This window comes from Salmo salar, chromosome 02, assembly GCF_965601325.2.
Source record: "Salmo salar chromosome 02, fSalSal1, whole genome shotgun sequence".
NCBI lineage: Eukaryota > Metazoa > Chordata > Actinopteri > Salmoniformes > Salmonidae > Salmo > Salmo salar.
Genome location: NC_138292.1, coordinates 35,485,514 through 35,500,512, shown reverse-complemented (window position 1 = coordinate 35,500,512; position 14,999 = coordinate 35,485,514). Strand labels below are relative to the sequence as shown.

Below are 14,999 nucleotides of genomic sequence, written 5' to 3'. Positions count from 1 at the left end.
TGGGGTTAGACCCACAGAGAGAGAACTGCTCCTTAAAGTAACTAACTTTGGCCTTCCGGATAGCCTGAGTGCACTTATTTCTCATTTGCCTGAACGAGAGCCAGTCAGCCTGAGTATGTGTGTGCCGAGCCTTTTGCCAAATGCAATTCTTGAGGTGGAGTAATTCTGCAAGATCACGGTCGAACCAGGGGCTGAACCTGTTTTTAATTCTCATTTCCTTTATGGGGGCATGTTTGTTAACCTCTTGGGGCTAGGTGGGACGCTAGCGTGCCACCCGTGGTGCACTCCATCAACAGCAGGTGCATTTCAAGAGCGGCAAATTTGAATCCAAATAAATGTCAAAATTCAAATTTTTCAAAAATACAACTATGTTACACCATTTGAAAGATAAACATCTCCTTAATCTAACCACGTTTTACGATTTCAAAAAGGTTTTACGGCGAAAGCATAAATTTAGAGTATGTTAGGACAGTACATTTACAAGAGTTGTGTGTAATGTTTTGTCAAGTCAAAGACAGGGTCACCAAAACCATAAAACCAGCTAAAATGATACACTAACCTTTTACAATCTCCATCAGATGACACTCCTAGGACATTATGTTAGACAATGCATGCATTTTTAGTTCTATCAAGTTCATATTTATATACAAAAACAGCGTTTTACTATGGCATTGATGTTGAGGAAATCGTTTCCCTCCAATAACCGGCAGTCAAGTCAGCGTCAGAAATTAAATAATTAAAATTAGAAAACATTGGTAAAATATTATATTGTCATTTAAAGAATTATAGATTTACATCTTTTGAACGCAATCAACTTGCCAGATTTAAAAATAACCTTACTGGGAAATCACACTTTGCAATAATCTGAGCACTGTGCCCAGAAAAATACGCGTTGCGATACAGACTAGACGTCATGTTGGGGAGATCTAAAATCGAAAATACTATGTAAATAATCCATTACCTTTGATTCTCTTCATCAGATGTCACTTCCAGGTATCACAGGTCCATAACGAATGTAGTTTTGTTCAAAAAAGCTCATCATTTATGTCCAAAAATCTCCGTCTCGTTAGCACATGATGTAAGCCAGCCGGACTTCTCGTCATGAACGAGGGGAAAAAATATATTTCCGTTCGTTCAAACATGTCAAACGTTGTATAGCATAAATCATTAGGGCCTTTTTTAACCAGAACATGAATAATATTCAAGGTGGACGAATGCATAGCCTTTTATAACGTATTGGAACGAGGGTACCCAACATGAAGTAGCGCGCCAGGTGTCTAATGGGACATCACCGTTCCATGGCTCTTGTTCGGTCAGATCTCCCTCCAGAAGACTCAAAACACTTTGTAAAGGCTGGTGACATCTAGTGGAAGCAATAGGAAGTGCCAAAATATTCCTAAACCCCTGTGTATTTCAATGGGAGAGGTTTAAAGTCAATACAACACATCAGGTATCCACTTCCTGTCAGAAAATGTCTCAGGGTTTTGCCTGCCAAATGAGTTCTGTTATACTCACAGACACCATTCAAACAGTTTTGGAAACTTTAGAGTGTTTTCTATCCATATATAATAAGTATATGCATATTCTAGTTACTGGGTAGGATTAGTAACCAGATTAAATCGGGTACATTTTTTTTATCCAGACGTGCAAATGCTGCCCCCTAGACCCAACAGGTTAACAATACCACTGAAAATATCAAAAAAGAAGTTCCAAGCGTCTTCGACAGAGGGGATCAAGCTGATTCTATACCATTTTACAGAGGCCAGTTCATGAAGGAAGGCTTGCTCATTAAAGTTTTTCAGCAAGCGTCTATGACAAATCAGGACAGGTCATTTCACTGAGCAGCCATTACGAACGCAGGCTGTAAAACAGTGATCACTAAGGTCAATACAGAAAACACCAGACTGATACATAAACAACCACATGACAGTTAGAACAAATTGCAATCTGGGCATCTGCAGCAAATGTAGGGCAAAGGAAAAGCATACAAAATAGAAACTGAGAAAGCATACTGCAATCAGAGGGTTATATCAAGTCAACAACCTATTTTCTCTCTTGTACTCTCTCAAACAATCTTTATTTTTGTGCTTGAATACACCTTATTTTCAGATTCACACCCTTGATTTGTTTAGTGCTTGGTTTGTCGTTATGGAGATTTTTTCCCTCTGATTAACACTGTCACTGAACTGAGCTTGCTACTCTTTCCCCCTCCCCATGCAGACTCCTACCTGTACCCAAGCTTCCAGGGCCTCATGTCAGACAACGATACAGTACGACTGGGCCTGGACTTCCAGAGGATGCTCCGGATCAACCACATGCTCTACATCGCCGCCAGGTCAGTCAACACGCCTCTCAGTATTGTTCACTCATCTTCAATGCACTGGACTGCCTTACATTATCCCTGTATTGACAACTCTTCATTGAATCCCTTTGTAGTATTTCTGTCATTGTATCAGTCAACCGCATTGGATAGCTCCCATTACGTTCATATTGTCATACTGTAGGTTCATTATGTAAAAGTTTCCTCAGGCTCAGCAAGAAGCCCTTCTACATCAATAAGCCTGCGTTAAAGAACTGTGTGACTGACCCTAATCAATCTAATTTAGACTAAGAACAGGCAGCTTGGGTGTGGTGTGGTGGGGTTGGGTTTCAGGGCAGAGAGGAGACATCTTCAAATGTTTTCTGACCTTTGACCTCTTACAGGGATCATGTGTTTGCTATCAGTCTCAGCGCCTCCTCTGAGCAGATCGTCCCACAACAGGTAAGCCTTATGTTGTCTCACAAACACATTGTTTACATGAGTCATGACCTCATGGGTCATAGAGTAGTGTATCATTGCAGCTGGCTGGACATAAGAGCATTACAGGTGGTTCAATGGCTCCTACTTTTCTGCTCATCTTTTAAATATAGTTTATTTGTGTCGTTTTCTTCTTACTCAGCCGGTGTCTTCATTCATGCAGATACAAAGCCATTTCACTTCAGACAGATATCCAATAGAAGTTATGTTGTGCACTCCTGGTTTTAAAGTGCTGTGCTCTCTCTCTTCTATCTGAATCCCATTTGTCAAACACGATTGCTGTTAAATAAAAATCACTTTAAGGCCTGGGTTTGTGTTTGCTTGTCCCTATCGTATTTAGATTCATTTACAGCATGAGTCATCCCCATAAGGGACCCACTCAACATCAATGAGATCTAACGTTATTGACTTGTATTTGATTGCAGTGGAAATACATGAGCAGAATGATGTGTAGTGCAGAGAATTGTCAGAAGAGAACGTATGTATTTTAAAAGAAGTTAGGAGAACTAACAATATGTGCATTGCATATTACATAGTGCATTTTTTTATTTCACCTTTATTTAACCAGGCCAGTTGAGAACAAGTTCTCATTTACAACTGCGACCTGGCCAAGATAAAGCAAAGCAGTGCGACACAAACAACACAGAGTTACACATGGGATAAACAAACGTACAGTCAATAACACAATAGAAAAATCAATATACAGTGTGTGCAAATGTAGTAAGATTAGGGAGGTAAGGCAATAAATAGGCCATAGTGGCAAAATAATTACACTTTAGCAATTAACACTGGAGTGATAGATTTGCAGAAGATGAATGTGCAAGTAGAGATACTGGGGTGCAAAGGGTAAAACAATTATAATAATTGGGGGATGAGGTAGTTGGATGGGCTATTTACAGATGGGCTGTGACAGGTGTAATGATTGGTAAGGTGCTCTGACAGCTGATGCTTAAAGTTAGTGAGGGTGATATAAGACTCCAGCTTCAGTGATCTTTGCAATTCGTTCCAGTCATTGGCAGCATAGAACTGGAAGGACAGGCAGCCAAAGGAGGAGTTGGCTTTGGGGATGACCAGTGAAATATACCTGCTGGAGCGCGTGCTACGGGTGGGTGCTGCTATGGTGACCAGTGAGCTGAGATAAGGCGGGGCTTTACCTAGAAAATACTTATAGATGAACTGGAGCCAGTGGGTTTGGCGACGAATATGAAGCGAGGTCCAGCCAACGAGAGCATACAGATCGCAGTGGTGGGTAGCATATGGGGCTTTGGTGGCAAACGGATGGCACTGTGATAGACTACATCCAATTTGCTGAGTAGAGTGTTGGAGGCTATTTTGTAAATGACATCGCCGAAGTCGAGGATCGGTAGGATACTCAGTTTTACGAGGGTATGTTTGGCAGCATGAGTGAAGGATGCTTTGTTGCGAAATAGGAAGCCGATTCTAGATTTACTTTTGGATTGTAGATGCTTAATGTGAGTCTGGAAGGAGAGTTTACAGTCTAACCAGACACCTAGGTATTTGTAGTTGTCCACATATTCTAAGTCAGAACCGTCCAGAGTAGTGATGCTGGACGGGTGGGCAGGTGCGGGCAGCGATCGGTTGAAGAGCATGCATTTAGTTTTACTTGCATTTAAGAGCAGTTGGAGGCCACGGAAGGAGTGTTGTATGGCATTGAAGCTCGTCTGGAGGTTTGTTAACACAGTGTCCAAAGAAAGGCCAGATGTATACAGAATGGTGTCGTCTGCGTAGAGGTGGATCAGAGAATCACCAGCAGCGAGAGCGACATCATTGATGTATACAGAGAAAAGAGTTAGCCCAAGAATTGAACCTTGTGGCACCCCCATAGACTGCCAGAGGTCCGGACAACAGGCCCTCCGATTTGACACACTAAACTCTATCTGAGAAGTAGTTGGCGAGGCAGTCATTTGAGAAACCAAGGCTGTTGAGTCTGCCAATAAGAATGCAGTGATTGACAGAGTCGATAGTCTTGGCCAGGTCGAAGAAGGCACAGTATTGTCTTTTATCGATGGCGGTTATGATATCGTTTAGGACCTTGAGTATGGCTGAGGTGACCAGCTCGGAAACCAGATTGCATAGCGGAGAAGGTGCGGTAGGATTCGAAATGGTCGGTGATCTGTTTAACTTCTTAAATCTAGGGGGCAGTATTTTGACGTCTGGATGAAAAGCGTGCCCAAAGTAAACTGCCTGTTACTCAGGCCCAGAAGCTAGGATAGAAGCTAGGATAGAAAACACTCTAACGTTTCTAGAACTGTTAAAATAATGTCTGTGAGTATAACAGAACTGATTTGGCAGGTGACACCCTGAGGACAAACCATCCAGGGGGGGAAAAAATTGAGGTCATAGGATTTCCCAATGGGTTTCTATGGGAACCCCTATTTATGAGGAACCTGGTTGCAGTTCCTATGGCTTCCACTAGATGTCAACAGTCTTTAGAAATTGGTCAATGTTTTTCTTTTGAGAATTGAAGAAGTAGTCAGATTCATTGTAAGTGTCACTCCAGGTGGACTCTACTGTTTTGGTGCGCGTGAACTGGAACGCGCTTCATGTTGTTTTTATCCGGTATTAGAAACAGTTTATTCCGTCTTAAATTTTATAGATTATTTACATTTTAGGATACCTGAGGTTGGATTAGGAACGTTGTTTGAAATGTTTGGACCAAGTTTACAGGTAACTTATTAGATACTTTGTAGCCATTCCCCTAGATGGCGCCGGAGGAGATGGCCGCCATTTTACGGTCTCCTAACCAATTGTGTTTTTTTTCGCGATATTTGTAAAGAATTTTTTACATAATGTTTCTGCAACCATATCTTACGGCAGAAAAGAGCTTCTGGATATCAGGACAGCGATCACTCACCTCGGATTAGACAAAGATATTTTTTTCAACAACAAGCAGGACTCACACAATATTCTCCAAACACCCCACAGGGCAGACATCCCAATTATTCGCAAGAGGAAGCGACGCAGAGGACGAAGAGCCGGATGCCTCGTCCGGACCCGCAGAAGGCGAGTAGGAAAGCTGCCGTTACCGTCAATATTACTCGCCAACGTGCAATCATTGGACAATAAACTAGACGAGGTACGATCACGAATATCCTACCAACGGGACATCAAAAACTGTAATATCCTATGTTTCACGGAATCGTGGCTGAATGACGACGTGGATATTCAGCTAACGGGATATACGCTGCACCGGCAGGATAGAACAGCACACTCCGGTAAGACGGGGGGGGGGGGGGGGGGGGCGGGGGCGGTCTGTGCATATTTGTAAACACGAAATCTAAGGAAGTCTCTAGATTTTGCTCGCCTGAAGTAGAGTATATTGTGATAAATTGCAGGCCACACTACTTGTCTAGAGAGTTCTCAGCTATACTTATCGTGGCTGTTTATTTACCACCACAAACAGATGCTGGCACTAAGACCGCACTCAGTCAGCTGCATAAGGAAATAAGCAAACAGGAAACCACTCACCCAGAGGCGTCTCTCCTAGTGGCCGGAGACTTTAATTCAGGGAAACTTAAATCAGTTCTACCAAATCTCTATCAACATGTTAAATGTGCAACGAGAGGGGAAAAAATTCTAAATCACCTATACTCCACACCCAGAGACGCGTACAAAGCTCTCCCTCGCCCTCCATTTGGTAAATCCAACCACAACTCTATCCCCCCGATTCCTGCTTACAAGCAAAAATTAAAGCAGGAAGCACCAGTGACTCGGTCTATAAAAAAGTGGTCAGATGAAGCAGATGCTAAACTACAGGACTGTTTTGCTATCACAGACTGGAACATGTTCCGGGATTCTTCCGATGACATTGAGGAATACACCACATCAGTCACTGGCTTTATCAATAAGTGCATTGAGGATGTCGTCCCCACAGTGACTGTACGTACATACCCCAACCTGAAGCCATGGATTATAGGCAACATTCGCACTGAGCTAAAGGGTAGAGCTGCCGCTTTTAAGGTGCGGGACTCTAACCCGGAAGCTTACAAGAAATCCCGCTATGCCCTGCGACGAACCATCAAACAGGCAAAGCGTCAATACAGGGCTAAGATTACATCATACTACACCGGCTCCGACACTTGTCGGCAGGGCTTGCAAACTATTACAGACTACAAAGGGAAGCACAGCCGCGAGCTGCCCAGTGACACGAGCCTACCAGACGAGCTAAATCACTTCTATGCTCGCTTCGAGGCAAGCAACACTGAGGTTCAGTTCGATTCCCACGGGGGACCAGTACGGGGGGGAAAAAAAGAAATGTTTATGAAATATATGCATTCACTACTGTAAGTCGCTCTGGATAAGAGCGTCTGCTAAATGACTAAAATGTAAATGTAAACATGTATCAGCTGTTCCGGACTACTGTGTGATCACGCTCTCCGTAGCCAACGTGAGTAAGACCTTTAAACAGGTCAACATACACAAGACTGCAGGGCCAGACGGATTACCAGGACGTGCGCTCCGGGCATGTGCTGACCAACTGGCAGGTGTCTTCACTGACATTTTCAACATGTCCCTGATTGAGTCTGTAATACCAACATTGCCTAAATGACTACAGACCCGTAGCACTCACGTCCGTAGCCATGAAGTGCTTTGAAAGGCTGGTAATGGCTCACATCAACACCATTATCCCAGAAACCCTAGACCCACTCCAATTTGCATACCGCCCAAACAGATCCACAGATGATGCAATCTATATTGCACTCCACACTGCCCTTTCCCACCTGGACAAAAGGAACACCTATGTGAGAATGCTATTCATTGACTACAGCTCAGCGTTCAACACCGTAGTACCCTCAAAGCTCATCAAAGCTAAACACCTCCCTCTGCAACTGGATCCTGGACTTCCTGACGGGCCGCCCCCAGGTGGTGAGGGTAGGTAGCAACACATCTGCCACACTGATCCTCAACACTGGAGCTCCCCAGGGGTGCGTGCTCAGTCCCCTCCTGTACTCCCTGTTCACCCAAGTCTGCATGGCCAGGCACGACTCTAACACCATCATTAAGTTTGCAGACGACACAACAGTGGTAGGCCTGATCACCGACAACGACAAGACAGCCTATAGGGAGGAGGTCAGAGACCTGGTCGGGTGGTGCCAGAATAACAACCTATCCCTCAACGTAACCAAGACCAAGGAGATGATTGTGGACTACAGGAAAAGGAGCACCGAGCACGTCCCCATTCTCATCGACTTGGCTGTAGTGGAGCAGGTTGGAGCAGGTTCAAATTCCTTGGTGTCCACATCAACAACAAACTAGAATGGTCCAAACACACCAAGACAGTCGTGAAGAGGGGACAACAAAGCCTATTCCCCCTCAGGAAACTAGAAAGATTTGGCATGTGTCCTGAGATCCTCAAAAGGTTCTACAGCTGTAACATCGAGAGCATCCTGACCGGTTGCATCACTGCCTGGTACGGCAATTGCTCGGCCTCCGACCACAAGGCACTTCAGAGGGTAGTGCGTACGGCCCAGTACATCACTGGGGCAAAGCTGCCTGCCATCCAGGACCTCTACACCAGGCGGTGTCAGAGGAAGGCCCTAAAAATTGTCAAACACCCCAGCCACCCCAGTCATAGACTGTTCTCTCTACTACCGCATGGCAAGCGGTAACGGAGTGTCAAGTCTAGGACAAAAAGGCTTCTCAACAGTTTTTACCCCCAAACCATAAGACTCCTGAACAGGTAACCAAATGGTTACCCGGACTATTTGCATTGTGTGACCCCCCCCCCAACCCCTTTTTTATGCTGCTGCTAATCTCTGTTTATCTTATATGCATAGTCACTTTAACTATACATTCATGTACATACTACCTCAATTGGCCTGACCAACCAGTGCTCCCGCACATTGGCTAACCGGGCTATCTGCATTGTGTCCCACCACCCGCCAACCCCTCTTTTTACGCTACTGCTACTCTCTTTTCATCATATACGCATAGTCACTTTAACCATACCTACATGTACATACTACCTCAATAAGCCTGACTAACCGGTGTCTGTATATAGCCTTTCTACTCTTATTTTCAAATGTTTTTTTTACTGTTGTTTTATTTCTTTACTTACCTACACCACACACACACACACACACACACACATACCTTTTTTCCCGCACTATTGGTTAGAGCCTGTAGTAAGCATTTCACTGTAAGGTCTACACCTGTTGTATTCGGCGCACGTGACAAATAAACTTTGATTTGATTCATGTTGGGCGAGTTGGAACCGGTGTATTTCTGAATCAAATGCGCCAAATAAATGGACATTTTGGGGATATAAAGAAGGAATTTATCGAACAAAACGACCATTCATTGTGTCAATCAGACATTTGGGATTGCAAAAAGAAGATCTTCAAAGGTAAGGCATTTATTATATGGCTATTTCTGACTTATTTCTGACTTTTGTGTCGCACCTGCCTGGTTGGAAAATTATTTTAATGTGTTTGTATGCGGGGCGCTGTCCTCAGCTTTCATAACAAGCGGCTACAGTGAGAGACTTATAAAAATCCACCTTTTCAGAAATAAGTAGAAGCTCAAACTGTTTGGGTACAGACCTGGATAGCATGACTGAACTCTACAGACTATCTCTGCAGTAGATTGCAACTCCACCCCCTTTGGCAGTTCCATCTTGGCGGAAAATGTTGTAGTTGGGGGTGGAAATGTTGGAATTTTTGGTGGCCTTCCTAAGCCAGGATTCAGACACGGCTAGGACATCAGGGTTGGTGGAGTGTGCTAAAGCAGTGAATAAAACACACTTAGGGAGGAGGCTTCTGATGTGAACATGCATGAAACCCAGGCTTTTACGGTTACAGAAGTCAACAAATGATAGTGCCTGGGCAATAGGAGTGGAATTGGGGACTACAGGGTCTGGGTTAACCTCTACATCACCAGAGGAACTTAGGAGGAGTAGGATAAGGGTACGGCTAAAGGCTATAAGAACTGGTCGTCTAGTGCGTTGAGGACAGAGAATAAAAGGAGCAGATTTCTGGGCGTGGTAGAATAGATTCAGGGCATGTACAGACAATAGTATGGTAGGATGTGAGTACAGTGGAGGTAATCCTAGGCGTTGAGTGATGATGAGAAAGGCTTCGTCTCTGGAGGCACCATTTAAGCCAGGTGAGGTCGCCGCATGTGTGTGAGGTGGGACAAAAAAGCTATCTAAGGCAAGGTGAGTGGGACTGAGGGCTCTACAGTGAAATAAAACAATAAGAACTAGCCAAGACAGCCGTAGTCAAGGCATATGCCAGGTCACAGTTGCAAATGAGAACTTGCTCTCAACTAGCCTACCTGGTTAAATAAAGGTGAAATAAATAAAAATATTGACAGTAGAGAGAGTCATAAAGCAATCACAGGTGTTGATCAGGAGACCTAAGACAACAACGGGTAAATGGCGATGAATGGGCAGAGCGGGTCAGTTAGGTACATACAGGACCTGAGTTTGAGGCTGGGGCCGACAGGTAAATAAAATTAGGGGCATCAGCTGTGTAGCCGAGTGATCAGTTGGTAGAGCATGGTGTTTGCAACGCCAGCATGGTGTGTGCAACGCCAAGGTTGTGGGTTCGATTCCCACGGGGGGCCAGTACAAATTATTATTTTTTTAAATGCATGAAATGAAATGTATGCATTCACTACTGTAAGTCGCTCTGGATAAGAGCGTCTGCTAAATGACTAAAATGTAAATGTAAATGATTATAGGGTCAAAAGAGCAGCAATAGGTGAGTCGGGGTGGCTTTCGGTAGTCACTACTATGCTAGGCGAGCAGGGGACACAGCGTTCAGAAAAGCTAGCGGGCCAGGGCTAGTAGCCATAATACCAACGTGGCTTTCTCACCTTCCCATGCTTCTTATCTGTCTCAGTGAGCTCATTAGTGTGCGCCTGAGTCATAATCAAAAACCCACAGTCTGCTTCATCATGGATCTATTCCTTTTCTATGGCCCAGTTCTAATCCTGTCTCCTCACCAGGCCCACCATGATCCCCCACTCAGAGATACTGTATATCAAAGGCCTGGATGGGTAAAAGCAATAAATAGCTAACTCCACCTCACTCTGCCAGAGGGCTAAGGGGAACTATTAGCATATTGCTGACGTCTATCCTATTTATCCTATCATATTGGATCTTCAGTAGGGAAGTGAGAAGAGCCTTGGGGGATACATTTCACTCCACTTTAAGGCCCAGAAGGGTAGCAGTTGAGTCTAGAGCCAAAAGAGGGATTTCACCTTAGTCTCTGGATAAATCTTATTTCCCAGCATGCCCCATGGTGTTGATGAGTTTGGAGCTCCTGCAGAGAGGACAGCGGGGTCAGCAAATCACCCTCCCAGTCAGTCGGCAGTGGAACAGTGCATCTCCACTGGTGGGCAGTGCATTAAACCACCTTCAACCAGGCGACCTTGTTAACAAGTTGATGGATCTCTTCCTATTCACTCCACTAACAGAGGCCCACTGGGGGGCCAATGCTAGGAGATAAGGATTTCCAGGAGGACCATAGATGGCTAGTATCAGGGCAGTCTACTTCCCATAGGAATGCATTGCAGATTCCTTTCTTATTCCTTGAGCTTCTTGTTGGTCTAATTATCCGTAGAGATGTCTTGTTGTTAAGAAGTACAGGTGGATTGTGATGGATTGTATGGGAGATGGATTGTAGAGGAACAATAGTTTTTAGTTGCATGCTGACAAGGTTAGACACAGCTCCTCATGTGTTTCAGATGTTTGTCTGTTTGTTTGTTTGTCAGAAGCTTAGTTGAACTTGATGAGATTTTCATTATAGCTGTCTCCTAATAGCATTTGAATGGCTGGGTGAAAAAAGGGTCTCTTTCTTGCTCTGACAGTTGGTTGTCTGTCTGTGTGTTGCAGAAATTGACTTGGAAGACAAAGGACGTGGATAAATGCACAGTGAGGGGGAAGAACAGCGTGAGTATCTCTCTCCCTTTCTTTCTCTCTGTTTCTTGCTTTCCCACTGTTTGGTCTGCGATGTGGTTGGGTAGCACTAACAATAGCATAGATTGCTTATCAAAATCAGCACCACAGGTATCTGTACTTCCAGAACCAGTCTCTGGCACAAGCAGCGTCAGCCTCCCAGAGCTCTAGTGAAACCATAGAGATCAGCACAGGGATTATGGTAATGACAAGAATAGGAACAGAAGTATGACTGAGAGGGAGGTTGTGTGTATGTGTGTGTGCGTGTGTGCGCCCTTAGCAAAATGCCATTCAGTGCATAATAAGCTGTGCAATGACACTGCAGGTGGGGTGATAACACCAGCAGCCAGTAGTCACATTGCCGTCCCCTGAAACCCAGCTGTTTCCCTTTGACAGGATGAATGCTACAACTACATCAAAGTTCTGGTTCCACGCAACGACGAGACGCTATTTGCCTGCGGGACCAACGCCTTTAACCCCACCTGCCGCAACTACAAGGTAGGACACTACACCTCAGTCACCTTTCTATCTAAAGCCCCCAGCTCCATACCCAGCACTGTTCTGAAACATAACAGCTGGGGTAAATAAGCTTAGTTAAAAAAAAGTGGCTAAGGGCGTTGCAGTCAGAGCATATGCCTACAGGTGTTGACATCCTGACTTTCTAACTTTTTGTGAGAAAAAAAGTGTTCCCTCTTTATCTACAGTATAAAATCATCAAGTCGACATTGTCGTGCACAGATAGGCCCCTATAGCGCTCCAGATTGCAGAACCACTTCAAAGGAGTGCTGTTATCCTGGATGTTGATGGAGAAACATGTTGACTCAACCCGAGGTTGGCAGCGGTCTGTTGACTGAACACAGATCCAGGATGATAATAACAGTCTTTATTCACACATCTGAGGAATAAACTGCAACCGCAGATGATTTGAGATCATGTCATCCACTGAGGGACAGAGTGGGCGGGGGGGGGGAGAGAGTGGGGGGAGAGAGATAGAAAACAAAACATGCCTGAAAACTAGAGTCAGAATCCCAGGGGAGCCACTACTTTAGACCCATAAAGGAACTCACGCCACCTACTCTCTATGGCCATCTGACTGCTCAAATGATTAACAACCCAAAGTGTGCCAGAGAGAGATGTCGGCTAAATGGAAACATACAATAGGAAAATAGCGATACGTTAATCGTGACAACGGTGCATAGATGGACTCATACTCCCCAGGATGTCTACCAATACAAAAGAAGTCTGGTTGAGCTGAGATGACATCACGGTTCTGGGCAATGATTCACAGTGTGCTTTTTGGAAGAGGGGATGTAACGTCTACAGTGTGAGAACTCCAACGGGAGCTGGCTAAATCCATACAGACCACGGCAGAGGCTTTACCTTTTCCACCATAGACTCCCAATGGAAGACATTGATTTACACTTTATCCAGAACGAATTCCTCTCCCTGTCCCGCTCCCTCCCGGCTCGGGAAAAACCGGGAGCGATGACTACCCGGAGAACTGGGAATAGTGTGCTGAAGTGTAAATCATATCATGCGATCTGTCTGCAGCATTCCTTGGAAAGACTGAGGAGGGCAGTGGGGTCAGGAGAGGGTGTGTTAGGGTGAAGGGGATTGGATTGTGGGTGTGGACGGGTGGAAGATGTTTTATTTTGCACAGAGTGCATTTTCCATGTAAATTGAGCGCCACAAAACACTCTGCCCAATGAGCCAGCTGGATCAAAGACAGGGGTTGTATGACCAGATGGTAGCTAGACCAGGAAGTGAAAACCTGTTTCCTCTAGTCTAAATCACACTGTACTGTAGTACTGAAGCCCCAGAACCATGGTTTAGCAGACAGATCAGAGATGTAACTGCCACAGTAACATTGGTGGATTTCTCACTTAGAGAGTGTACCCACAGGGAACACTGAGCAGTGACACAGCATTAAATATAAACACAGATGTTGACAGCTGTCACTGTGTGTGTTTGTGAAGGTAGCTGTTTGCTGGAGTGTGCTGGAGCTGCCGAGAATGACCTCTCCTCCGGGTCGCATTCTGCCCCCCCTCCCCCCCCCCACCACAGCGGGATTCACACACATTGTCTGAGCCGAGGTTTACGACCTTGTTAACGGTGGGGCAAGAATAGCTGCTGAAGATCTGTGGTTAGGAGATACTGTCTCCTCACAGTGCCACCAGAGTAGCAGCCATAGCACAGGCTGACAGGAGTGTTACTCCTGACCTTTTGACTTCACTGTTGTTACAATGCAGTGTAAAACGTACTAAATAAAAGGTATCTTTATGACAGGTGTTCCTATTTATTCATCAGGATTGACTAGAGGCACATTCTGTCCATGACTTTAAGGAGTCGACTTTATAACTTGGCAGTTAGCAGTAAAGCTAACCTTATATAAAACAGAACAATACTCAAGTTTGGACTGAAATCGATTTTTCAGTAAGGGGAAAACAGTAAACTTAACAACTGCAAACACTGACCTAGTTATTTTAGTTGAGGTTTTTCAATATAAGCTCCTTGGGAGTTATTTTGTTTTAGTTACACACCTATAAATAGCTTTATGAAATACCCTCTTCCCTCTCTGAGTCCCCTCTTCTCTTTCTTCCCTCTCTCTCCCAGATGTCCACACTGGAACAGGACGGTGAGGAGGTGGTGGGTCAGGCCCGCTGTCCCTTTGAGTCTCGCCAATCCAACGTCGGCCTCTTCGCTGGTGAGTTGCTCTGGACAGAGACAGAGAGACATGTCAGCTGGGGGCAGCAACTTGATCACTAAACCTGCCCTCAATCTTGCCAATTTGGCAGTGACATTTAGACATTGTTCACACAGTGTTATTGAGAGCAGCACAGCCCCTACATCAAGTGTAGCCATGAAATAAAAATACACATTGGGAGGCATGTGTTTCTAGTCTTCATTGCAATTGTGTTCATTTGAAAAAAGCAAACCTTTCTTAAATTAGTGATTTTGTTCTTCTCAGGTGGTGATTTCTACTCGGCCACCATGACAGACTTCCTGGCGAGTGACGCAGTAATTTACCGTAGTCTGGGAGAGAGCAGCCCGGTGCTTCGTACCGTGAAGTACGACTCCAAATGGCTACGAGGTGAGCCCCTGGCCTTGGCCTTAGGTCTTAATTTGAACCAACTTGTGAATTTACCTTTAGATTCTTCCTCAAAATCTTCCTCAAATATCATTATCTATTTGTATGCAGTACATTACATATTAGAGCAGTATTTCATTCTAAATCAAAGTGTGGTACCCACATGAGTGATGCTTTCTACCGAAACACTG

General features: G+C 44.7%; 1 protein-coding gene across 6 annotated transcripts in view; it reads left to right on the top strand.

Moving 5' to 3' along the window:
- Positions 1–14,999, top strand: part of LOC106580978 (semaphorin-6D) — a 156,117-nt gene that overhangs the window by 110,957 nt on the left and 30,161 nt on the right. For 5 of the 6 annotated variants that reach the window (XM_014162652.3, XM_014162643.3, XM_014162595.3 and 2 more), the window contains 7 exons: positions 2,221–2,335; positions 2,704–2,761; positions 11,658–11,714; positions 11,848–11,922; positions 12,117–12,218; positions 14,334–14,424; positions 14,689–14,811. In XM_014162652.3, coding sequence (XP_014018127.3) covers positions 2,221–2,335; positions 2,704–2,761; positions 11,658–11,714; positions 11,848–11,922; positions 12,117–12,218; positions 14,334–14,424; positions 14,689–14,811 — 621 coding nt within the window. The remainder of the gene's footprint in view (positions 1–2,220; positions 2,336–2,703; positions 2,762–11,657; positions 11,715–11,847; positions 11,923–12,116; positions 12,219–14,333; positions 14,425–14,688; positions 14,812–14,999) is intronic. The other variant, XM_014162634.3, reaches the window with a different exon arrangement.